The sequence below is a fragment of the Squalius cephalus genome (genome assembly GCF_949319135.1).
Source record: "Squalius cephalus genome assembly, chromosome: 17".
In the NCBI taxonomy this organism is placed as follows: Eukaryota; Metazoa; Chordata; class Actinopteri; order Cypriniformes; family Leuciscidae; genus Squalius; species Squalius cephalus.
Genome location: NC_137138.1, coordinates 1,327,924 through 1,352,663, shown reverse-complemented (window position 1 = coordinate 1,352,663; position 24,740 = coordinate 1,327,924). Strand labels below are relative to the sequence as shown.

At 36.6% G+C, this 24,740-nt stretch overlaps 1 protein-coding gene and 1 long non-coding RNA gene across 8 annotated transcripts; one reads left to right on the top strand and one right to left on the bottom strand.

Moving 5' to 3' along the window:
- Positions 1–6,775: 6,775 nt before the first annotated feature.
- Positions 6,776–24,005, bottom strand: LOC307144482 (uncharacterized protein). Of its 7 annotated transcripts, XM_079846880.1 has the most exons (10): positions 23,891–23,974; positions 22,480–23,712; positions 22,288–22,378; positions 21,923–22,016; positions 16,016–16,083; positions 15,579–15,682; positions 10,357–10,421; positions 9,969–10,137; positions 9,669–9,854; positions 6,776–9,564 (listed from the first exon to the last, which is right to left on the bottom strand). In XM_079846880.1, the coding sequence occupies exons 7-10, from the start codon at positions 10,369–10,371 to the stop codon at positions 9,416–9,418; spliced, it is 519 nt and encodes a 172-aa protein (XP_079703006.1). In that variant the 5' UTR covers positions 10,372–10,421; positions 15,579–15,682; positions 16,016–16,083; positions 21,923–22,016; positions 22,288–22,378; positions 22,480–23,712; positions 23,891–23,974; the 3' UTR covers positions 6,776–9,415. The 7 variants fall into 7 exon arrangements, 3 of the variants coding, with proteins under 3 accessions (XP_079703006.1, XP_079703008.1, XP_079703007.1); XM_079846882.1 differs by lacking the exons at positions 15,579–15,682; positions 16,016–16,083; positions 21,923–22,016; positions 22,288–22,378 and having other exon boundaries at positions 23,568–23,712; positions 23,891–23,987; XR_013818755.1 differs by lacking the exons at positions 6,776–9,564; positions 9,669–9,854; positions 9,969–10,137; ... (1 more) ...; positions 22,480–23,712; positions 23,891–23,974 and adding exons at positions 12,999–13,213; positions 13,897–13,982 and having other exon boundaries at positions 21,910–22,016; positions 22,288–22,301.
- LOC307144643 lies at positions 17,159–19,467 on the top strand. Its single transcript, XR_013818797.1, has 4 exons — positions 17,159–17,222; positions 18,742–18,788; positions 18,899–18,972; positions 19,058–19,467. It is a non-coding gene; the product is annotated as an uncharacterized lncRNA (long non-coding RNA).
- Positions 24,006–24,740: the final 735 nt, after the last annotated feature.

The window sequence follows — 24,740 nt, the reverse complement described above, 5'->3', positions numbered from 1 at the left end:
GGTTTTGTGCTGCAAATATATCACTCTTTTGAACACATTGATTTGAGAAGAAAAAAGCTTTATTGCCGTGACCCCAGCAAACTTGCCGGACTAATTTCATCTTGACCAAAACTGGACCGGAGCTCGGCTCACAGGACGCTGTCGGGGGTAAGTCATGGTCAATGCACCACACTGCTTATGGGGAAGCTATAGAGATTCATGTCTAAAATCCTGAACTATCCCTTTAATAATGCGTTCTGAAGATACACTTTCACTCTGTTTTTTTCAAATATAATCCAATAAAGAATGATCATATGTTTCTCTTTGTCTTTTATGATCAGACCGTGTGTGTGGATCAGTGGACTGATCTAGAATCAGTGTTCATCTAAATATTAATCCTTCTAATATTCATTATGTTAAATCACTTTTGGAAAACCGGACATGGCTGATTATGTAAAATTAGTGAATTATGTTGTTCATATGGAGAGAATTTTAGGCTCAAATGAATCCCTTGAACACCAACATTAATGATTAATGTCTGAATGGAAAAGTAATTCAATTTCAATAAATGTATCTGCAAATTACGGAGGAATTTAAAAATAAATTCTCAGATTACAGGTTAAGAAATATATAAAACAGGCATTCTGGAATATTTAATATTTTGTCAGATATTATTTTAAGAGCTGTCACTTAAAAAGTTATAAATTGCTTTTATGTTGTAATGTCGTTCAGACGAGATTATCATGAAGATCTCATGAACACATGAAGAAAAGAGATTTTTTAGCGAAGAGGTGATTATATTAAAGTTATACAATCCAAACTGTGCATTAATCACTGTAGTGCTCTTTGTTAGAAGACGCTTCAGTGAAATTACTAACATGTTTCACATGATTTCAAAAGTCCTTGAGTCAGTTTAGCAAATAACAAACAATACGACCTGGAAAGTTGTCAGACTTTTGCATATAATGTTCATGTTTCAGTTAATCAGAGTAAAACTGTCATCTTTACTCTTCTCTGGTCTTGAGTGTCAGTCCATCTACTGTAATACTGATGAAGATAATAACCTGTGTGTTTCTTGATTTACAGTCTCTCGTGATTCACACAGAGTTCAGAAGAGTTAACCTGAGGAATCAGAGACGAGCAAACCTCTCGATCGGACACTAAATGAAGACAAATTCATTTCAACTTCATTATAGTCATTATGTTTAAGATGATGAATAGAGTTGAAATATTTGGCATACGCTGATCATTTATTTAATATCATAGCTTGCACTTTTCTGAAAGATGCATGAAACTTTATATTATCTGTTTATTTCCTCTTCATTCCTCTTGAATTGAATTCTGTTTGCATCATTGATCTTCACTGGTTACTGTAACACTGCTTTATCATTCTGCATTGTATGAAGCGCTAGAGAAATAAAGCTGATTGACTTGTATTCATTTTGCATCTGCTAAATAAATGTAAAGTAAATGCCAATGGTCTAAAAAAAAAAGAAGATAACATTCGATAACTTCTGTCTAGCTTGTCTGAAAATGTGAGATGGATTTAGTGAACATCGTTGTCAGAAAATTGTGAAAATACTAGTGAGATTCCAGCATTTTTATAATGATAAATCCTAAAGATGTTTTGTTCTGCTGATTCCATCAGTATATGGCATATCAGATGATTTCACTAATATAAATGTCCTACATTAGAAGAGAATGAGATGCTGGCTCACAGAAGGATATTATAACTCTGTAAAAAGCTCATGTGAGTTCTGACTGCAAACACACTCAATGTTACGATGAGCTTGAGATGTACAGTGTGTGCAGAATTATTAGGCACGTTGATTTTCTGATCATATTTTATTTCCAGGAACATTTTGCCAATTCCAAACCATATTATTCTTAATAACTACTATTAATTTTGTATTTAATCATGTATAAGTGATATATAATTGTACATGAAGGCTGGAAATGAAAAATGCCTTATATTCAGGTGTGCAGAATTATTAGACAAGTTTTCTATAGCAGATAAAATAAGCCAAAAAAGAGATTTAACAAAGACTGAAAAGTCAAAAATTATTAAATGCCCATGAGAAGAATGCGATGCTAATGCAATACTAGAGATTGCAGTTAAGGCATGACCATTGGACAGTGAAATGCTCATTGGGTCAGCAGGGTCAGACAAAAACAGGTGGAGAAGAAAAAACACATGTTAACTGCAAAAGAATGAAGAATTAAGGTGAAGAATTAAGTGTGAAACCATCAGGAACCCTTTAGTCTCCAGTGGCACCATTTTCCAGAACTGCAATCTACCTGGAGTCTCCAGAAGAGCAAGGTGTCAGGGTCTCAGAGACTTGGGTTAGGCAAAGAATCCTAAAAAATGACCCCCTCTTAATAAGAATCACAAGCTGAAGTGTTGTGAAATACATGAAGACTGTTTTTTATAGGCTTTATAGACGGGCAGATTGAGAGTGACTCTTGAAGACCACAGCACCACACCCTCTTCTACCACTGTTTGAAGAATTCATCTGAATACGTCTTAATAAGTTTTGGGAGTTCATTTTTAGTCCATCTCTGCAAAACGGACTTCAGGGTAGGAGATGGACTAAAAATGAACTCCCAAAACTTATTCATAGGATGTGGTGCTGGTCCTTCAAGAGTCTCTCAATCTGTCTGTCTATAAAGCCTATAAAAACAGTCTTCATGTATTTCACAACACTTCAGCTTGTGATTCTTATTAAGAGGGGGTCATTTTTTAGGATTCTTTGCCTAACCCAAGTCTCTGAGATCCTGATATCTTGCTCTTCTGGAGACTCCAGGTAGATTGCAGTTCTGGAAAATGGTGGCGCTGAAGACTAAAGGGTTCCTGATGGTTTCACACTTAATTCTCCACCTTAATTCTTCATTCTTTTGCAGTTAACATGTGTCTTTCCTTCTCCACCTGTTTTTGTCTGACCCTGCTGACCCAATGAGCATTTCACTGCCCAATGGTCATGCCTTAACTGCAATCTCTAGTATTGCATTAGTATTGTATTCTTCTCATGGGCATTTAATAATTTTTGACTTTTCAGTCTTTGTTAAATCTCTTTTTTGGCTTATTTTATCTGTAATAGAAAACTTGCCTAATAATTCTGCACACCTGAAAATAAGACATTTTTCATTTCCAGCCTTCATGTACAATTATATATCACTTAAAAATGATTAAATACAAAATTAATAGTAGTTATTAAGAATAATATGGTTTGGAATTGGCAAAATGTTCCTGGAAATAAAATATGATCAGAAAATCAACGTGCCTAATAATTCTGCACACACTGTAGAGACACACAGTTCAGTGTATCAGTGTCTCTCTCTACTGGAGATCATCAGTATTACAGCAGATCAACAGAAGATCACATGATCATCCATATTTATTTTAGTTTTATTTATCCTTTATTTTTCCAGGAAGGTCCCATTGAGATTAAACGGAATCTCTTCTTCCAGGGAGTCTATTTCACATAAACATAATAACACACAAAACAGATTCTAAACAGTCAAAGAAGAAGAAGAACAGTTCAGATTGAGATTTAAATATCAGAGTTTGAGAAGGGTATCTACATGAAAACCAAGAGTAACTTTAGCCTATATGTTTTGACCAGCCTCAATATTTTTTTAAACAATACTAAAGTTATTATTCATCAAACAGTTTTAATACAAAACCAAAAAAAAAAAAAAAACTATATACCTATTACTATCTATATCAAAAATAAAACTTGTGCACACAGTATAGCTATATGGAGGCCAAAATTAATTAGCATGAATTAATGTCACAATTAAAACATAAATTAAATCGATTATTTATGGTTCCTGAAAAACATGCTTTATTTTCTACCATCAAGTGGGTCATGGGCTTAATATTCATGGAGAATACCATTTCATATTTTTATGCTACAGAATTATTGCAAATACAAGTTTCCTAGCTCAGAATTGGACATGAACTCTCACTCAAGTCATATTTACTTCCAGATGAAAATTTAGGTAGTTTCTGAGATGGGCGGGACATTTTCTCTTCGTAGAACGATCGTAGGGAGAGGAACAAGGAAGGATAAGTGTGTGTGTGTGTGTGTGTGTGTGTGTGTGTGTGTGTGTGTGTGTGTGTGTGTGTGTGTAGTGATATTCAGGTGTTGGGGATTACCTGTAGGCGAGCTGGAGGCGGCATTTTCCGCTCTTTTCTTCTCTGGTATTTCAGAGGCTTATCTTCAGTGATCTGTCTCCAGCATTTTAACCACTTTCTCTATTGATACTGTATTCCCTGATGATACTGACGAACTGTACATGAAGCGAACAGCCTTAAACATTAATCATCTGTTCTTCTCAGCTGTAAGGTAAATCACATTTTTATTTTGTTAGCAGTTTTCATGAGGTCTTTGAGATAAACTCAATCTGCTCAGCTTGAGCCACTATCAGTGTTTGTCAAAGACCTGATCTGTGATATGAAAGGGAGATAGCTCATAAATGCTGATAATCATCTGTCTGTTTCTGTAACCCACACACAATGAAGAGAAACTCTCTTTCCTGCGCTCAATGAAGAGGATTCCCTCAGTGTTTGTCATCCGAAGGTGATAAGAATCAGCTTGTCATTGTTCTTGTTATGATTGTGTGTGTGTGTGTGTGTGTGTGTGTACGTGTGTGTGTGTTTGCTTTACCTGTGTGCATGAGTGACAGTGTAAAAAAAAACATTAACTCAGATCAACAGATAGGCGATCTTCCCTTTATTCAGAATGTACTAAAACTGACTGACATGAAGAAATAAGATAAACCTGAAGGCTGATGAGTGATGATCTAGAGGAGAAAAAAATAAGCCATTTAACAGTTTCTCTTCTTGCTGGTTTGAGCAATAATTCATAGATTATACACATTATTTATCATCTCTATTACATTCTGCTCTGTTCAGTTTATCAGCTGACCAAACATGATGGAGTGACATGTTAGAAACACAATGAACAGTAAAGCAGATCATGTTTGGTGTTAGGATTCATGTCTTGTGTTCTTGTCTTGTGTGGACTTTTATGTTATTTCCTGTTTTGTAGTCCTTTGTAGTTTTTCTTATTGATTAGTTCCTGATTGTTCTCAGGTGTGTCTTGTTTGCCAATCTCCCCTTGAGTCTATTTATACCCATGTGTTTCTCATGTTCTTGGTAAGGTGTTGTCCTTAGTGGATGTTTCGTATGAGTTGTTTTCAGTTCTGTTTTACCCCGCTTCTGGATCCTGTCCACAGAATCTCTTGTAAACAATCTGCATCAGTGTGTGTTTCTTCATCATGTCCAGTTAAAGATCTGGCTGATCCTTCAGCGTTATTCACCTCAGAAACACCAAAATACAGAACATGTTTCTGATGCAGAAAAGCTCATAAAGCGTTCATGACTGGATTACTGTAATGCATTACTAGATTATCCTGATCATTATCAATCAACAAACTACAGTTATAGTGCAAAATACAGCAGCTAGAGTTATTACCAGATCAAGACAATATCATCATATAACACCAGTTTACCATCTCTACACTGGGAATCTGTTAAACTACTTAATTATATGTGAAAAAGGCTAATTTATAGATAAAACAATACTCAAACAACTCAGCGAACGAAACTAATTTGTGTTGATAAACGTCGATAAGTGATTCCAGTCACACCCAGTCTGATTCTCACTTAAAATAAGACACCTGAGGCTATTTCCGTCTCTGCCCTCAGCCACACCTAAAGCCCGATTTGTGCAAGACCAGCTTTACAAGGGTAGATGGAGTAATGCGATTTTACCACAGGACGTCTGTAATGTTAGTGGACAATTCACACAGGATAAGAGATCTCAGTAAAACTAGCAGAAGTGGGAGAGTAACTCGGTGTACGCACCGCCGTCACTCCTGTCATCATGTGTGTATATCGCTGCTTCCTGATATCACATGCACAAACAAATATAACAACAGTTATGTCCGCTCAAACGATGTAGTAATTAACTTCAGATTGGATTGTGTTGGTGTAGCAGGATGCAGTTGTCTGGCTCATGCCTCCCTAAGTGATGCTTAATTTGCTGCAGCTGTGAGTGGTTCTGGGCAGTTAACTTTGAGCCAATCGCGAGGGCTACACTCCTTTATAAACCGGGACTTTTCTTTTGACAAATGATGTCACTGGTATGTGACTTGTCTTGTTTACCTGCCCAGAGACCTGATGTCTGCCTGGTTATCTGTCTACTGTAGCGCCACAGGTATGGTTAGCTTCGTTTCTCTTTCCACTCGTTAACTTTATAACGTGGGCTTATAGGGAATGTTTCGTGCTATAGAATCCCCGGTGCGGCGGCAGCCCTTTCACCAGCTGAGTGTGCGCCCTGCTATCAGCGATCAGAGCTCAGGGCCGGTGACGCAACGCTGTTAATCATAGGGAGTGCTATTTAACCGGGGGTGCGGCCGCCAGTTGGCTACATCGACGCTGAACATCTGCTGCTTTGCTTATATTCTTCACGTTACAAGTTCACGGATTTATGTCGTACCCGACTGCCTTGTCACACTGGACCAAGGAGTATTGAATGCCATTATTAGCTCAAGTTATCAGGCGGCTCGCTAGCGTGTTCCATCGCTGCCTGTTTAACACTGTTTGATCATTCTTGTCTTTGTTGTGAAACAGTGTTTGAGTGTAGTGTGTTTAGACTGACACCATTTTGATTGGCTTGTTTTGTGTTTATTTATTTTAACTCTTGTATGGAGGCCTTTTCTTGCTGTTGATATCCAAGAGGATTGGCCAAATTTTGATTTCCTTTTTTTTTTGTTTTTTTTTGTGATCTGTCCATGTTTAATTGTTTATTTTTGATTTATTGTGTGACTGAGTCTGTTCATATTGCTGACCCCAGTTTTACCTTGGGCCTTAGAACGGGTGGCTTATTAGACCTTGTGTATTGTAAGTGTTTAATTTTTTACGTGTATGTTTATTGTCCAGGTGCTGAGAACTGCCAGTGGGAGCAGTGCCCCTTGTGGTGGCGGGTCCCTTGGTGTGCTGTGGCTGCGTGTTCACCAAGTGTGGTCATTTCTCTTGCGGTGTGTGAAACTTGACACGTGTGATTGGGGTGTTTTTCATGGATGCTCATTGCTCGAGCCACTAGCCTCCCACTGGTAGATTCCGCCCTATTGCCCTCCTCCCTCGTATGTGTGTTGCGAATAGAGTATAGTGAGCGGAGTGAATGTTGAGTGTGTTTTGTTATTTGATTTGGTGTACAGTGCATGTTTGTTGTGAAATCTTAATCATTGTCGAAGTGAAAATAAATTCTATTTTTGTACTGGACCACTGTCTCTGGCTATCCATCCACAAACTTGAGTGCCTTGGTTGAACAAATTAGTTAATTCTTTGGGTGAAAGTCCCATCGTGGCGTAGTCTGCTAACTGCCTGGGCTTAAGCCCTATTAAGTGTATCCCATATGCCACATTGGTAATAGGCTGGTAATAGGTAATTCACCTATAGCTATCACCGGCCCTGCCCTAAATACTCAGACCAAGGCAGAAATGTGTTTTCAGATGTAGACATGAGTTCACAGTGGGAATCTGCATTAATCACAGTCCCAGACTTACTGGGGGTGGAAGCTGATATGGCCAAACCTACAGCATTTAACAAGATATCTCTAAACTCTCCACACCTTATTATCTTTCTGGTTTACTTCTGTGGGAATGAGACCTTTGTACCAGACGTTTCAAATGATACCAAACATGTATAATACTGTATGATAATTGTTCATATTAAACCATATAGATTTTTGGGATGAATTCAGGTAGGGATGGGTTAAGGAAATGATGTGTAAATTGGGAGGTGATCAACTCAAGTGTGATTGTCTCGAATGGGGATGATAATACAGCAAGAGAGTTAAAACGTTAATTTCTTTTTTCTCAGAGAGAAGCCCTCTCTTCCAGAAATGAAACCTTTAGCGTGAGTTCTGCCAGGAAGACTCGGTTGTTACTTCAGTTATTACCCTCTCATCTATCCAATTGTGTTCTACTTGTAGTATAAAAGATCGGTACTTACATATGTCTGAGTTCGCAAATGCTGACGCCATCAATTACCTCCATCCTCCCCACCACCACCAGGATGGTCCTGTCCCCACCTCCTCGGGGGTCCCTCATCTTCCCACACTTCTCAGGGGGTCTTATACTGTACATATAATAATCCATAATTTCATTTCTTTCATACATGTTTTTCATCACCTTAAACTCTTCAAATTTGTGTGTCATGAACTCTTTCCTAAAACCAGTTCTATCCTCATAAAGCTGATTATATATTTAAACTAACACTGGTCCTGCAATACAACAGGATCCAGATTCATCTCTTGTGTTTCAGAGTCAAACATCTAGAAAGGTCATTAACAGGTTAAAAACAGAAGCACTTCTCAGACACACTTTGTCTTATTTAAACACACTTTCACAGTCAATATAAAGACTGAATGATGTTTCTTCACATACATATTTCAAGGATTACATAAGATTGTATTCACAGCTGATCTTTAATTTAGTTTTAAAATTAATTGTATTTTTACATTTTGTAATCTATACATATAGAGGCATAAAGCAAGACAGTTTCATCTCATCAAGTTGCTTTTGATTCATAAATGTTGTTTGTCTGTTACTAACTGAAAGTGTGATGGAAATGAAAGCTTATGAAAGATGTACTGATCAACCACAGCCAACGCCTTCACACTGAGTTTACAAAACCTGTAGCTCAACATGCCACAGATAAAAATGCTTTAAACAATCAGATTACAGTTCATAATAGAAACTCAATGTCCTCACTGTTTCGTGCGTTTGAACTTGAGGCTTTAATAAACTCTCAGTGATATCATCACAGGTACCTTTTTGCATTCACTCAGCTCGTGCAGTAACAACTAACTCCGACTGTAAAACCCACAACATGACTTCCTCAGTCCCTAAAGGGATACTACCAAATTCTAACAACACTACAACGTCGTAATCAACTGCGTTTCCATAAAACAAACGGAAGCCGAAGAACGGTTTAGTCACAGGTTCAGCTGATCTCCCGTTACATTAATGACACTGATCTATTTCACCTGAAGATCAAAGTTAAACCAAACTCTATTCTTTAACCATTATTTGTATTTTCATCTATTAAATTTTCTAAAACATCTTCCATACAGAAATAATTATCATCAAATAAATATCATCTTTCAGATGCTTTTTATAACGGAAGAAGGATTATGTGTATTATTATTTGTAATGGATTTATGACCGAATTTGAAAATGTATATTATCTCTCCAGCAAGAATGTATATTATCTTATTATACATAATATTTTATCAAAGGTCCACTGACCCTTTAGATTCAGTCAGTCTCTGAACTACAGTATTAATGCCAAATCTAAGAAATACACTGTTAATGAGTCTATAATCTGATGATGATGATGATGATGATGAAGATGTTCAGTTCTTCAGCTGCTGATGGATGTCAGTGATGATGATGAAGATGACGATGATGATGATGTGTGTTCTTGAGAACATGATGAAGGGTTTGATGAGAATCTCTCCTCAGTTTTGCCATCAGAATCAAACTTTACAGGCTCGTCTGGATCACAGGACACTAGACATCACAAATATCAGATTATCCTCATTTTTTTGGATTATGTTCTAAATTTAAAACAGACTAAAATATGATGAAATATATAATAATAATCAAACACTCACAGCATGGCTTTAGTCTCTTCATACTGCCACATCTATCAAGTCTCTCTCCTCTTTCCTCTGGTGATTCTCTGGTTTGTGTCTCATTTCTGTCCTCCATTTTTGAACATGATGAAGGGTTTGATGAGAATCTCTCCTCAGTTTTGCCATCAGAATCAAACTTTACAGGCTCGTCTGGATCACAGGACACTAGAAATCACAAATATGTTCTCAATTTACTTATTTATTGCACAAGTCATACATAAATGTTTATTCATGTATTCATTCATAAGGATTAAAGTTCAATAATAATCAAACACTCACAGCATGGCTTTAGTCTCTTCATACTGCCACATCTAACGTGTCTCTCTCCTCTTTCCTCTGGTGATTCACTGGTTTGTGTCTCATTTCTGTCCTCCATTTTTCTCTCAGTCTTCTTGTTTTCTGCTGATCTGTGATTTCTGCTGATTTTCTTTCTCCTCTTCATTTGAATCTGTTCAATCACACAGACAGAGTTTCATTAAAGCGATATAACATCATATCACGAGACATCAGATCAACTCCTGATCAACATCTGCATGAGCTCAGTGTTATTACAGCATCTCAGATTAACTCTACAATATTCACAATAATCAATGATGATGACAAATGACAAATATAGAAATGTGAGTTTATGTGTGAGTCCTGATCATAAACATCTTTCTCTTCTCACCTCATGTTTGATCATATTTGATTAATCAGAACGACACTTTACAGCTCCGACTGGATCAACAGAGACTGTAAATGAAGAAAACAACCCGTTATCATCATAATTATAATAGAGACTGAACTGATGATATAGACTCAGATCATCTAACAGAGAACATGCACTTAAAATATAGAATTAAAACATTTGTGATAAAATAGCAAATAATCCAGTCATCATATGAAGATAAAGCTCCTCAGTAAAGATGAGAAATGAAATATGAAACATGTTTCTCGCCTGTGAGAAGAAGAGAGATGTAGAATAATCCAGAGTTTATTAAATCACACTGAATATATAAAGATAAAGTCCTTCTAAAAAATCTTTTGTTGACTTAACTCATTATTTTTTGTTATCTTTTTGCATGGATTTTTTTGAGTTTTACTAACTTATTTATAAAAGTGTACCTGACAAATTTGGAAAGTTTACCTGACAAGTTATAAAGTACAATGAACTGATTTAATTTAGTTAAGTAAACTTCGAATTTAAGTTCAGCCAACTAAAGTTAAGTTTTCTAAACTACATCCAATAAGTTCAGTCAACTAAAGTTAAGTTTTTTAAACTACACCCAATAAGTTCAGCAAACTAAAGTTAAGTTTTCTAAACTACACCCAATAAGTTCAGTCAACTAAAGTGGTGTTTTGAAAACTGCAGCAGTACCAAATAATGAATTACTACTAGAACATTAATTTGTAAAATACATTTGATTTAAAAAAAATATGTAAAATTAACGATCACTGATACAATTTACAATAAGTTAATTAGTTAAGTCACCTTTATTTATATAGCACTTTTTACAATACAGATTGTATCAAAGCAGCTTTACAGTGATAACATGAAAATAATACAACAAAGTTTGTTTCTAGGAGAAAATTGCGTCATCTTTCACCTTAAGTAAGGCAGATCAATAATATTGTTCAATATTCAGGGGTGCAAACACATGTATGGTCAAAAAAGAGAGGTAATCGAAGCCCTCGTCCCGCGGCAAATATCCAGATACTACATTGGCACCATCCCCAACCCACATAGTCAAATGAAATTTAGAAAAACTATCTTGCACTTCTTCTTCTTGCTTTACTGCTACTTCCTGAAAACAATTTCACCTGATGATTTGAATAGCTCTTTTTGTAAAGAATTAATAATTCTAGGATGATTGGGGTAATTGTGTAGGGTAGGCCTAGTGCATCTGCATAGAAACTAATAAACAAAATACAAATTCGTTAGCCTCATAGGATAATTGCCTAAGTCACTTTTTGTTTCTTCTGGTTTTCCAAAGACATTGAAATATGACTTAGACAATTATGCTATGAGGCTAACGAAATACAATAAAACACAAATACACAAGAAATAAAGCAGTGCTTTATGTTTTTCAGGTAAATTAACTGTATTTAGTATTAATACAGTTTATCTTTTGACAAAACGTGATTTTTCTCTTTCTCTTTTGTTGTTTGATTAACTTTGGTGACACAAACAGCTGCAGGTATATTGGGTGCTGTCCCTTTAAGACGAATGCACGTATCTAATACCGGTAATGACACGCATCCGTTTTATTTTGACTGCGTTTACGGGGAAACTCGTTGAGACGGACACTGGCTTATTTTTTCGTGCACTTGTCTGTTCAAACACAAATAGATAAGAAAGAAAAGGGAATTCGGTGTTCACGAACTTCACGTGCTGTCTGCGACTGCGTGGCTCTGTGCGCCAACAGACCATCTACATTTGGATGTTAAACATAATATATATAGCCTGATACAGCAAAGACAACGTCGGCAGTATTGACGGCAAAATAGGCTACATAATTTTTCGTTCTGTAGGCCTATTGACAGGGGCAATATTTGAAAATCGATAATTAGGCCTATTTTTTACATTACAATTATATATGCATTTGTCAAAACCGAGAGACTTTCAAGCATCAAAATGTAATTTATTAATATGTATTTGCGCCTTCTATTTTGTCTGAAAACTTCCAACACTCTTGCGTGTCGCGTGAAAAATAGGCGTCGGTTGCGGTTCTATTTCTAGCACGCGGTTTCGGCGCGGCTCGAGAAGTGTGTGTGTCACGCAGGCATTGTGCTCTAACACAAGCTCTAACCAGTTAACATGAGAGCCGATATAAAAACGGACACTCCACGCCCCGCAGAGAGAAATGTGATGCAGTGGCAGATCCAGAGTGAGACAGAAACACTAGTGGTTAACGCTTGCGCACATACTGCTGGTTTGGCGCGCAGTGTTCTGATTCGCTTATTTCCTATTTAATTGTTGGTGGACGCAATCCAGAATTACTGTTGGTTAAATTATAATCAGACCCTCTCAAACCCCCCCCCCCCCCTTAAAAAAAAACTCTTCGGATCTGCACGATTCACACAAGTCACCCAAACTGACGTGAAAAAAGCGTGAGGCGCCGAAAAGCGCGCTGTTTGCACCCCTGAATATTAAATGTCCCCAACTAAGCAAGCCAAAAGCCAAGGCAACAGTGGCAAGGAACCAAAACTCCATCAGGGACAGAATGGAGAAAAAAACCTTGGGAGAACCCAGGCTCAGTCGCTCAGTTCTCCTCTGGGCAAAGAACAAACAGTGTATGATTATGATTCAGGCAGCATTACAGGTCAGAACATTCAGAATATTATCCAGTTTCATCTGACTGGAAGTCGGAGTCACGCCGGTATGTAGACAAGTTTGTTGAGGATCAGTGCTGATGGCTGTCGTGTTGATGAGGCCTTCACAGGGCTGATGAGGATAGCACTTCAGGGATGTGTCGTGGATGGGTCCAGGCGCAGGTCCACCACCTGATCTGGATATGGCCCAGATACGGCTGACTTTAGTAAACCTTGGAATAAACAAAAAGACTAACATTAGTGTAGATGCCATTCTTCTTATGATGTAACTAGTACATCAGGTGTTATATACAATACAATTTTTTTTTTTGCAATGAACTGCAATGAAATGGAAAGGTGTTTTAAACCTGTCTCAATGCATGTCTTGTGGATTAATCTGTTACATTAAACAAGATCAACCCACAGCATTCAATATAGAAACATCTTTTGTTCCAAAAGATACCGTTTAAACATTGTTTAACACATTAAAGACCTATGAATTGGCTTAAATGCCATTTTAATATCAACTAAGTTACCAATTATTTATGCTCTCAAGCTTCAACAAATTCATCAATTAAACTAAACACTCTAAAATGCCACTCCCACAACATACCAACAAATGAAACATCCTGTTCACAACATTCCTTTCAAAAAGAAACTATGAAAAGCATTAAAGGTGTTGTTCCAACCCTGCAAGACTTTTGTTCATCTTCGGAACACAAATTAAGATATTTTTGATGAAATCTGAGAGCTGGCTCACTCCTTCATAGACTGCTGGGTAATCGATATCTGCCAGCCCAGAAAAATTAGTAAAAACATTAGTCCAAGTGACTACAGTGGCTCAACCTTAAGTTTATCAAGCAACGAGAATACTTTTTCATAAAAAAAAAAAAAAGAAAAGAAAAAAAAGACTCACCTGTATCTGGTGCTCTGCAACTGAAATGTAGTGACTGAGGTAATAAATCCGGTTGGTGAACAAGCTTTTAGTCAACTTGACTGAACCTGCGAGTCAATACGAGGAAATACAATGAGCGAATCTTCTATGTGCAAAACACTCTGATTCGAAATACACTCAATGGGTCTCATTCATGAAACATTCGTAAATATACGAGTAAATATGTGAGTGATTTGCACGTAAAGAGACATTCCCGAAAATTCTTCTCCTGATTCACAAATACTTCGTAAACGTCAGATTTGATAGTGAAATGTGTGTATGTGTTAATGAATTCCAATCAGTCGTAAATGGGACGCGCGTGCACGCTCATTCCTAATTACCATAAATTCCGCCCATTAAATTCGACTGACAACTATATATGGGCGTCATATTATGACACCAAACGAAGGATTTCAACATGTCTTCTCAAAAGCGGATAAAAAAGAAAAGATTCTCAGATTCAGAAATTGAAGTGTTAATATCTGAAGTTCATTCAAAACGCAACTTTTTTTTTTCAAGCGTACATAGTGGCGTATCAGGTCCTAAAAAAATGATTTTTTAGGTAATACCTAAATGCTTTAGGTAAAAATGCTTGGCAGCATATTACAGATGCAGTCAATGGAGTTTCATCTGTTAATCGAACAGTCCCAGAAGTGAAAAGAAAATGGTTCGACATGAAGCTTGACTGCAACACTTGTAACTTGCGGACTTGTAAAAAATAAATAAATAAATAAATAAACAGCTTGAATATAAAAAATAAATAAAAAATAAAAAATAAAAAAAAGACTTGCGGACTTGTTTTCCGTTTGCAGATGCTAATACTGGCTCTCGTAATAAAAGTAAAAAGAAAAACCGTATGTAATTACTATATATAATCTTTTTTTTTCAAAATACTGTGTAAATATGTACCCGATTACGGTGAATTAAAAGGCAGCCTTATTAATGAGCAAAACGTTCGGATGTTAAACGCACTATTTACGCGTGGCTGGGACCAGGTGTAGATTTCTTTCGTACCAACTAACATTTGGGAAATACGAACATTTTAATGAATCCGAAAATTTACGCCAGAACCACTTTACACACGATTTACACAAAAATTCGTTCTGCTCGTGTTTCATGAATGAGACCCAATAATCTTAAATTTGTGACAACATCGTGACTAATTCACCCTATTATCAAGATTTCTTAAAACATGAACATAAGCGTGACGACATGGCGCAAGATCCAAACTACGAATAGAAATAATGAAAACATTCAAGCCACAGACGTATTAATTGTACATCACCCATATCGATTCAGACATTTACTTTTGTAATTCAAAGATTGTGGTCAAAACTTACAAATATCTGGCGCTCTGCAACTGAGTTGAATTGAAGTGACTGAGGTAAAAAAGCTTTTGCAAATTAGCTTGTGCAAAAATGGCATTATATGACCCCTTTAAATTTGTGACAACATTGTGAGTAATTCACCCTATTATCAAGATTTCTTAAAACGTGAACAAAAGCGCATCAAAATGGCGCAAGGCAAAATCCAAACACTGAATAGTAATAATGAAAACCGTGACATTTCAAACCACAGACGTATTACTTGCTATTTATATCATCCATATCGATTCGATTTGACAGTAACTTTTTTTTAATTCAAAGATTGTGGTGAAGACTTACCTATATCTGGCAGAGATCTGCAACTGAGATGAAACTGAGGTAAAAGAAAAAATCCTGTTTGGTCCGGTTGGTGAACAAGCAGCTTTTAATCAACTTGACTGAAGCTTGAACACAAGGAAGTAAAAAAATCAGTGAATCGTCTATGTGCTCAAATCCATCCATGATGGATTGAATCTGACCATGAATAAAAACTGAAACAGCTAGACAATTATTTAGTGTAATTTAATTAATCTGTGCTCATAATTGTAAATAACAGGTTAGAGTCATATAATAATAAAAATGTAACAATACAAAGCAATTTTGTTAGTTGGACAGCAACAAGAATGGAAATAAAGCAAGTCAAAGTGCTTTCTTGCCGTTTCATTAACTAAATAAAATACAAGATAACTTGGGAAACTAAATGGTATTCAAACAAAAACTCTTTCTGTGTGTGTTACCTGATGGATGACTCTGTTCTTTGAAGAGCAGCAGTATTTAAAAAGAATGGCAGCATTTACCAACTGGCCTGAAAACAACAAAATCATATATATAACTTGAACAGTACATTACATCATAATAAAACTAAGTAGCCTACATGGTAGATTTCTACACTTAGCCTACTAGAACATTAAAGGAGCATTGCGTAGGTTCTGAAATTTCTAACGGTTACTGACACCAGTGGCCGTTAGAGGAACTGCAGCCAGTCTCATGCTCGTTCTCGGTGCGCACACGCGTCGCTCATACGAGCACGACCACATCAACCAGGGTTGCCGCAGCAACCACTGACGGCTCATAGAGTATGGAGGTAGATTTGTGTCTTTATTATTCAATCAAAAAAAAGGTTGCTTCAATCAAAAAATATATTTTCAATCAAAAAAACCCGTTTCAATCAAAGAAAAAAAGTGTTTGAATGCAAAAATATATTTGAGACTCAAAAAAATGCATTTGAACACTATTTTTTTTTGCTTGAAAATGTTTTTTTTGATAGAAGTGAAGGTTTTTTTGTTTGAAGCAACTTTTTTGATTGAAGTATTGTTGTTTTGTGTTTGGGCCATATTATGGGTAGGACATTTGTGTCTTTATAATTCAATCAAAAAAGAAGTTGCTTCAAACAAACAAAACATATTTTCAATAAAAAAATCACTTCAATCAAAAAATAAACCTTTTCAATCATAGAAAAAATGTTTTTGAATGCAAAAAAATATTTGAGATTCAAAAAATTGCACTTGAACACTTTTTTTTTGATTGAAAATGTTTTCTTTGATTGAAGTAATCTTTTTTGTGTTTGGACCATGTTATGGGTAGGACATTTGTGTCTTAATTATTCAATCCCAAAAAAGTTGCTTCAATCAAAAAAAAAACATTTTCAATCAAAAAAAAATAATTTCAATCAAAGAAAAAACTGTTTAAATGCAAAAAAAAAAAAAATCATTTGAAGTGTTTTTTTTTTATTGAACTTTCTTTTTTTTTGAATGAAGTGAAAAAAGTTTTGAAGTCGTTTTTTTTTTAAATCATTTTGACACAAACGTACCGCAGTGGGGGCGGGTGCTTCCCCATTGGTCAGACATGCTTGAGTGACAAGTGTCTACACCAACGACGTCTTTCTGACAAGCAAGTCATGGTCGCCACTCGCCAGCGAGCCAGGAAGCAGTGGTGGAGTTGTTGGTAAGTAGATAAAACCGTATTAAAATGATTGGTGTCACGTTATTAGCCTACTCTGTTTGATATTTCGATTAAACATACAGCTTGCTAACTTAGCTCACGTTGACTAATTTGTGTGATGGTGTTAGATATCTGACGCCTCATATTGTCAGGCAGGCTAGCAGGGTGCGCTAACGGCTAATTGAATTGTTTATTTCACTTAAGTAACGTTACAGAGGCTTGCTATGTGCTAGTGCTATATTGTGTTATAATACGTAACGTCATTAGTGGTCAAACAACAGTCCACAGGCCAACTGTTGCCCACAGCGCTGCCTGTTTAGCAGCAACAGGTCATGCAGAGCCTGAGTCTATCTTCTCACACAGCCCACAGGATTACAGCTATTTGACCGTCCCGCTCTCTCTCTCGCTCACGGGTAGTGGTCTCCCCACCATCACAGTCAAATGCTCGCAGACACAGAGGCAGATGCTGTTATTTTGAGAGCGGGGCTTACATATGCCGTCCCGTACGGAAAATAATGTTGCATACCACCGGTAACATGAATATATATTCCGTTGCTCGGTGCGCAAACTAGCTGTGTCAGGCATTATTTATAAGTAGCCTAATGTCCTGCACAACTCCACATGGAAAACTGGCAGTTCAATGAAGTGATGCTTATTGTCTGACATAGTGTACAAGTAGTTACTAGCTTAAAGTATTGTGCCAATAATGATCCTTCTGGTAAATTTGGCATTCAGTTGAGACACAAAAGCTCTTAGTTTAATGAAAATCTTTGGAAAAGAAGACAAGATGGTTTGTTTAATTAGTATTCATTTATTTAGATTTCTAATATCATATAGTATTGTCCTGTCAACCCATTACAAGTCTTGCCTTATTCAGTGTTGATTTATTGACATGTTTATGTAAGATGTTTTATTAGAAGGTGTGTGAGTGAAAGTTGTCTGAAGTTGTATTTTTCTATTTTATTGCAATGCTGATTGATAATGTAGGACTCTGGTCCTGGCTTGGCCTAAGTTTTGGTGTCTCTAGGTGCTGTGCTCTGTAGGCATGACACATTAATTTCTTTATGTGATACTTTATTTTTTGCATCAAATTATTTGAAGTATTGATAAGCAGTATTGATATCGATACAGGTATTGCTGCACTCTCAATTATAACTGCTCAATAGTGTCGTATGGTTACTTTTATTATACAAGCCATCAATTTTGATGGCTTGTTAGTGTAACCGTTAAGCATAATGGCATTAATGCTATATATAGCGTACATTTAGCCAGATATTTTTTATTTTGTTTTGTTTTTTTTTTAAAGTAGCTAACTAGCTAAAGCCTTAAGTAGCTGAAATTAAGTTGTCTCGTGTCTCTGTCTGCAGCAACACACACACACACACACACACACACACACACACACACACACACACACACACACACACACAGACAACGATAGCTACCTACATTAACTGCAACATCTTTCCAGGCAGCAGATGGACTAATTGTTTTTCCTGTTGATCAAATTATGTTTTTTTAGGCCAAGAACTCCACTAAAACTTTTTGGAACAGGATTGCTTAATAAAGGTAAGAATGGATGGGTAGATTTTATTTATGGTTTTGCTCTTTTTATGTGTCCGGTGTATTGTAGGTCATAACCATTTTCACAACAGCCATCTTTTCTCCCTCCCATTTAGAAAGACCAATACTACACATCACCTCTGCTGCTGATTCTCCATTTTGGGGTTGTGCTCCCCATTATCTATTGCAGGTAATGCACTGACTATCTCATACAAGTACACTTATACATGAATTTCAAAATTGCTCCTCTTATAATGCTAAATGTTAATTTGCAGGCATCCGATGGCACAACAGCTCTTACTGAGGTTAAGGGATAGGTTGGTTTCTGTCATCAATAGAGTACCCATTGATTTTGAGTACCTCCTGTTTGTGTGCACTCAAGAGTTGCAGTTTATTCAAGCTGGCACACAATACATGGATATTCCCGCAGAGCTGGCTGATGGTCTGCAACAGTTGACTTTAGTGCTCAGTTCACATCTGTCACAGAATCCTGTTCCTCCACTATTTAATGATGTAGCCACCACTTGTTGGAGTGGGAATGTAGGACGGCCAGAACTACAAATGAGTCGTGACACACTACAGACGTTGCTGGATACCTCTTTACCTCTAGTTCATTTAGTAGAAATGCATGGCATTTCACGGTCAACCCTTTACAGAAGAATGAAGGACCACAACATGTCAGTGAGGGCATGCTATTCTGTAATTTCTGATGAAGAATTAGACCAGAAAGTCAGGGCTATTAAGGCAAGGATGCCGCATGCAGGCTACAGAATGGTTATAAATAAATAATGGAAATAAAGTATCACATAAAGAAATTAATGTGTCATGCCTACAGAGCACAGCACCTAGAGACACCAAAACTTAGGCCAAGCCAGGACCAGAGTCCTACATTATCAATCAGCATTGCAATAAAATAGAAAAATACAACTTCAGACAACTTTCACTCACACACCTTCTAATAAAACATCTTACATAAACATGTCAATAAATCAACACTGAATAAGGCAAGACTTGTAATGGGTTGACAGGACAATACTATATGATATTAGAAATCTAAATAAATGAATACTAATTAAACAAACCATCTTGTCTTCTTTTCCAAGGATTTTCATTAAACTAAGAGCTTTTGTGTCTCAACTGAATGCCAAATTTACCAGAAGGATCATTATTGGCACAATACTTTAAGCTAGTAACTACTTGTACACTATGTCAGACAATAAGCATCACTTCATTGAACTGCCAGTTTTCCATGTGGAGTTGTGCAGGACATTAGGCTACTTATAAATAATGCCTGACACAGCTAGTTTGCGCACCGAGCAACGGAATATATATTCATGTTACCGGTGGTATGCAACATTATTTTCCGTACGGGACGGCATATGTAAGCCCCGCTCTCAAAATAACAGCATCTGCCTCTGTGTCTGCGAGCATTTGACTGTGATGGTGGGGAGACCACTACCCGTGAGCGAGAGAGAGAGCGGGACGGTCAAATAGCTGTAATCCTGTGGGCTGTGTGAGAAGATAGACTCAGGCTCTGCATGACCTGTTGCTGCTAAACAGGCAGCGCTGTGGGCAACAGTTGGCCTGTGGACTGTTGTTTGACCACTAATGACGTTACGTATTATAACACAATATAGCACTAGCACATAGCAAGCCTCTGTAACGTTACTTAAGTGAAATAAACAATTCAATTAGCCGTTAGCGCACCCTGCTAGCCTGCCTGACAATATGAGGCGTCAGATATCTAACACCATCACACAAATTAGTCAACGTGAGCTAAGTTAGCAAGCTGTATGTTTAATCGAAATATCAAACAGAGTAGGCTAATAACGTGACACCAATCATTTTAATACGGTTTTATCTACTTACCAACAACTCCACCACTGCTTCCTGGCTCGCTGGCGAGTGGCGACCATGACTTGCTTGTCAGAAAGACGTCGTTGGTGTAGACACTTGTCACTCAAGCATGTCTGACCAATGGGGAAGCACCCGCCCCCACTGCGGTACGTTTGTGTCAAAATGATTTAAAAAAAAAACGACTTCAAAACTTTTTTCACTTCATTCAAAAAAAAAGAAAGTTCAATTAAAAAAAAACACTTCAAATGATTTTTTTTTTTTTTGCATTTAAACAGTTTTTTCTTTGATTGAAATTATTTTTTTTTGATTGAAAATGTTTTTTTTTTGATTGAAGCAACTTTTTTGGGATTGAATAATTAAGACACAAATGTCCTACCCATAACATGGTCCAAACACAAAAAAGATTACTTCAATCAAAGAAAACATTTTCAATCAAAAAAAAAGTGTTCAAGTGCAATTTTTTGAATCTCAAATATTTTTTTGCATTCAAAAACATTTTTTCTATGATTGAAAAGGTTTATTTTTTGATTGAAGTGATTTTTTTATTGAAAATATGTTTTGTTTGTTTGAAGCAACTTCTTTTTTGATTGAATTATAAAGACACAAATGTCCTACCCATAATATGGCCCAAACACAAAACAACAATACTTCAATCAAAAAAGTTGCTTCAAACAAAAAAACCTTCACTTCTATCAAAAAAAACATTTTCAAGCAAAAAAAAATAGTGTTCAAATGCATTTTTTTGAGTCTCAAATATATTTTTGCATTCAAACACTTTTTTTCTTTGATTGAAACGGGTTTTTTTGATTGAAAATATATTTTTTGATTGAAGCAACCTTTTTTTTGATTGAATAATAAAGACACAAATCTACCTCCATAATAGAGATTCACCAGCATAATGTTTGAGGTAAGAAAACACCATTTGAAAACACTACCGATTGCCGCTGCTTACTAATAATGGCTGCCGTGCCGTACGGATGTAAGCCCAAGTAGACAAGAACGCGCATGACGTCACATTTTGTGAATTTTCGCGCCGATTCGGGCCCGACTCCTCCACACACAATTGAGCCTACAGGCTGTTAGAGGCAACCGTGGTGGACAGTCAATGTGTCATTCTTTATATTACATCATGGTTGGCCCATACATGTACAAATGAAAACTCTATCTTAAAGATTTTTTTAAGTAAAAACCTCCACATAGCTCCTTTAAAACAAACAAAAGGAGTGAAATTTACACTGCACTTTAACAAATATGATATATTTTTAAGTACATAGCTAAAACACCTTTATGGCCTTGTCTGCCTCACATCAATCAAAAGTCAGCTTCCTTCAGTGCTGTTTCTGAAACCTCTGAGGACAGTTGAGAAGAAAGTGGCAACTAATTTGTCAAAGGAGAATATGTTAACAACTCAAGCACATTAGCTAATTAATTAATTAATTAATAAACGTGAATATTTAACTAATGACTAACTTCTAAGAAATGTGTGTAGTTACAGTTGCTAAGTAACATACCAGTTAGCAGTTACCTAACTAGCTAAGATAGCTAAACGTATTTTACAACATAAAAACACTCAATTTAAATCAACAACACCAAATCTGATGTTTTGGTAAATACTCTATTTAAAAAGGTTTCATGAATTTGCACTTACCCTCGTCTGATATAACGTTAACGTTAGGCTAAACGTCTGAAAACACTGGACGATGTCAGCTCACGCAGTAACGTTAACTGAAGGCAGTGGGCTAGAAAATACGGTTCAGATAAAATATGGCATTGAAAAACTTTGCCGTTGTTTTATGGTAAACATATGTTATTTACAATGATTTTATGAATTCAAACTTACCTTCGTCTGATGTAAATCTCACAGAAAATACCGGGCGTTATCAGCGCACAAGATTTGAATGGAGCAGGAGCGGGAATTAACGGCTCGAAAATAATGTCGGTCTAGAAAATACAGTAAGAAAAAAAAAATGTTAGAACATTGAACAAATGTTGACGTTATGTTCTGGCAAACATGTTATTTAAAATAGTTTTATGAATTCACACTTACCATACGTTTTCTCAGCCTCAGAAAATACCGGACGCTCTCTGCACGCGCAAGAACTGCAGTGAGTCAGCGGGGGAGGGGGAGAAGAGGCTCGAGAGTCGGTTCAAAAAAAGATTCCATTTACAGGCGCCAGGAATTTAAAGTCTTGATTCAGTTCCAAATGCGAGGCCTGAAATGTCCGTAGGCTACGTGATGGACGGGCCGGCTCCGTTTTAACCCCGAAATTACTGTTTTTATGTAGTGTCAGTGCCTCTGCCCTGCTGCCTGCATCAGCAAATTCACGATTAACAAAAAAACTACTGCCTTGTGCATCGACCAATCAGCGTGTTGTCAAGGCAGAATTTCAGGCACAATCATATTAAACAGACACATAGGGAATCATTTAAATTACTTGACATTTTGAGTGCATAACACTTAAAATCTTAATCTGAAAGATTTTTGCTAACAAATGAGTAGGCTACATTAAAATCAAATTGTTTAATTTTTGATGCAAAAACTTGCTATTGTAAGTAATGTTAAGTTATGATAACTTGATTTCTTTATTAACGACAACATTGGGGTTTACAGTGTAATGTTTTTAATGTACACACTAATAAAATTGAAGTTTAGGTTTTTATGCAGTCTACCAGACAGCAAGATATATAGATAAATTAAGTTTAGTTTACAAAGTAAATTTACTTATAATAAAGCATTAGAGTTGAAGTCAAACCAGCAGAAAATTTAGTGCAGTTGTTTCAACTTACATTTATAAGTTAAAATAACAATTATACTTGTTAATTCAACAGAAAATCTAGTGCAGTTGTTTAAACATACATTTTTGAGTTAAAATAACAATTTAAGTTGTTCATTCAACTTTCAGTCTAGTTGAGGACAAGAAAACTTACGGTACATTTTTTTGTTGTCTGGACAATCTAGTTATCTCTACTCACAAAAATAAGTTGAAATAACTAAATTGCAAAAATATTTTTTACAGTGCAGATATATTCCTGTCATGCATTCATTTCTCTTGTGTTCAGATTCTGCATAAATCTGTTAGAATAAATACAGATATAATATTAAAGTGAAATTTCACATTTGTTAGTGATTTTTTTCAATACATATTTATCTTTCAGTTTCACTACAATACTTTGTACACTAACATCTCTGTTCATAATTAATATCTAAAAATACTCTTACAAAATGTTTAAAGATGAAAGTGTTTAATTACCTTGTGATGATCTGGACAGAGAGAAGCTCCAGTGTTACTGAGAGTCTGAGGAGCAGAACTGAGACTTTTATACACTTACTGTACAAACTCCTTCTTCATCTTATAAACCTGCCTCTCTCTTACATGTGACACAGAGAGACCCACATATCTCTGACCTGTCTGACAGGTTTAGCTCAACCCAGACTCTGTCAACCCAGAAGAAAAACGCCACACGCCACTCCTCCTGCGATATATTATTTACACCTGACATGTCTTACAGGTTACAAACAGTACATCTCATGGACTGGTTAAGCTCCTCCCACCAACCTTCACACTGAAGGTGGGTGGGAGGAAAGTTCACACACTGGTTTTGTTCTAAAAGTACTATAGAGAGCCTAAGTCCCTCCCCTCCGCTTCCGGCTCATGGGACCTTATTTCAGAAAAAATATGTATGGTAGTCAATGGCGAGAGACAACTTATCTTTTTATTCGGTCTGAACTGTGCCCTGAATTACACATATGATGTTTGTCAATTTAAAGATGCTATAAGCGATCTCACACGTTTTTTAGGCCAAAAATTTTTTGTCACATACCGCAAATATCTCCTCACTATCCGCTCGCTGCCTGTCCCCTGAACACACTGTAAAAAAACACGGTCTCTGCAGACAGCCCAGGCTCCACAAACTGCAGCAAAAACAAACTGAGCAACAAACAGAGAGACCCGCAGCACGAAACATAACAAACTGTTCCAGCCAATAACCGACAAGAATGATGTGGGGGTGGGGTTCGGGGGTTAGTGCGCGGATGAGGAGGAGGGAGGGTCTAGCTAGCCGTTTTATATGATAATAATTCAAACATCAACAAGAGGTTAC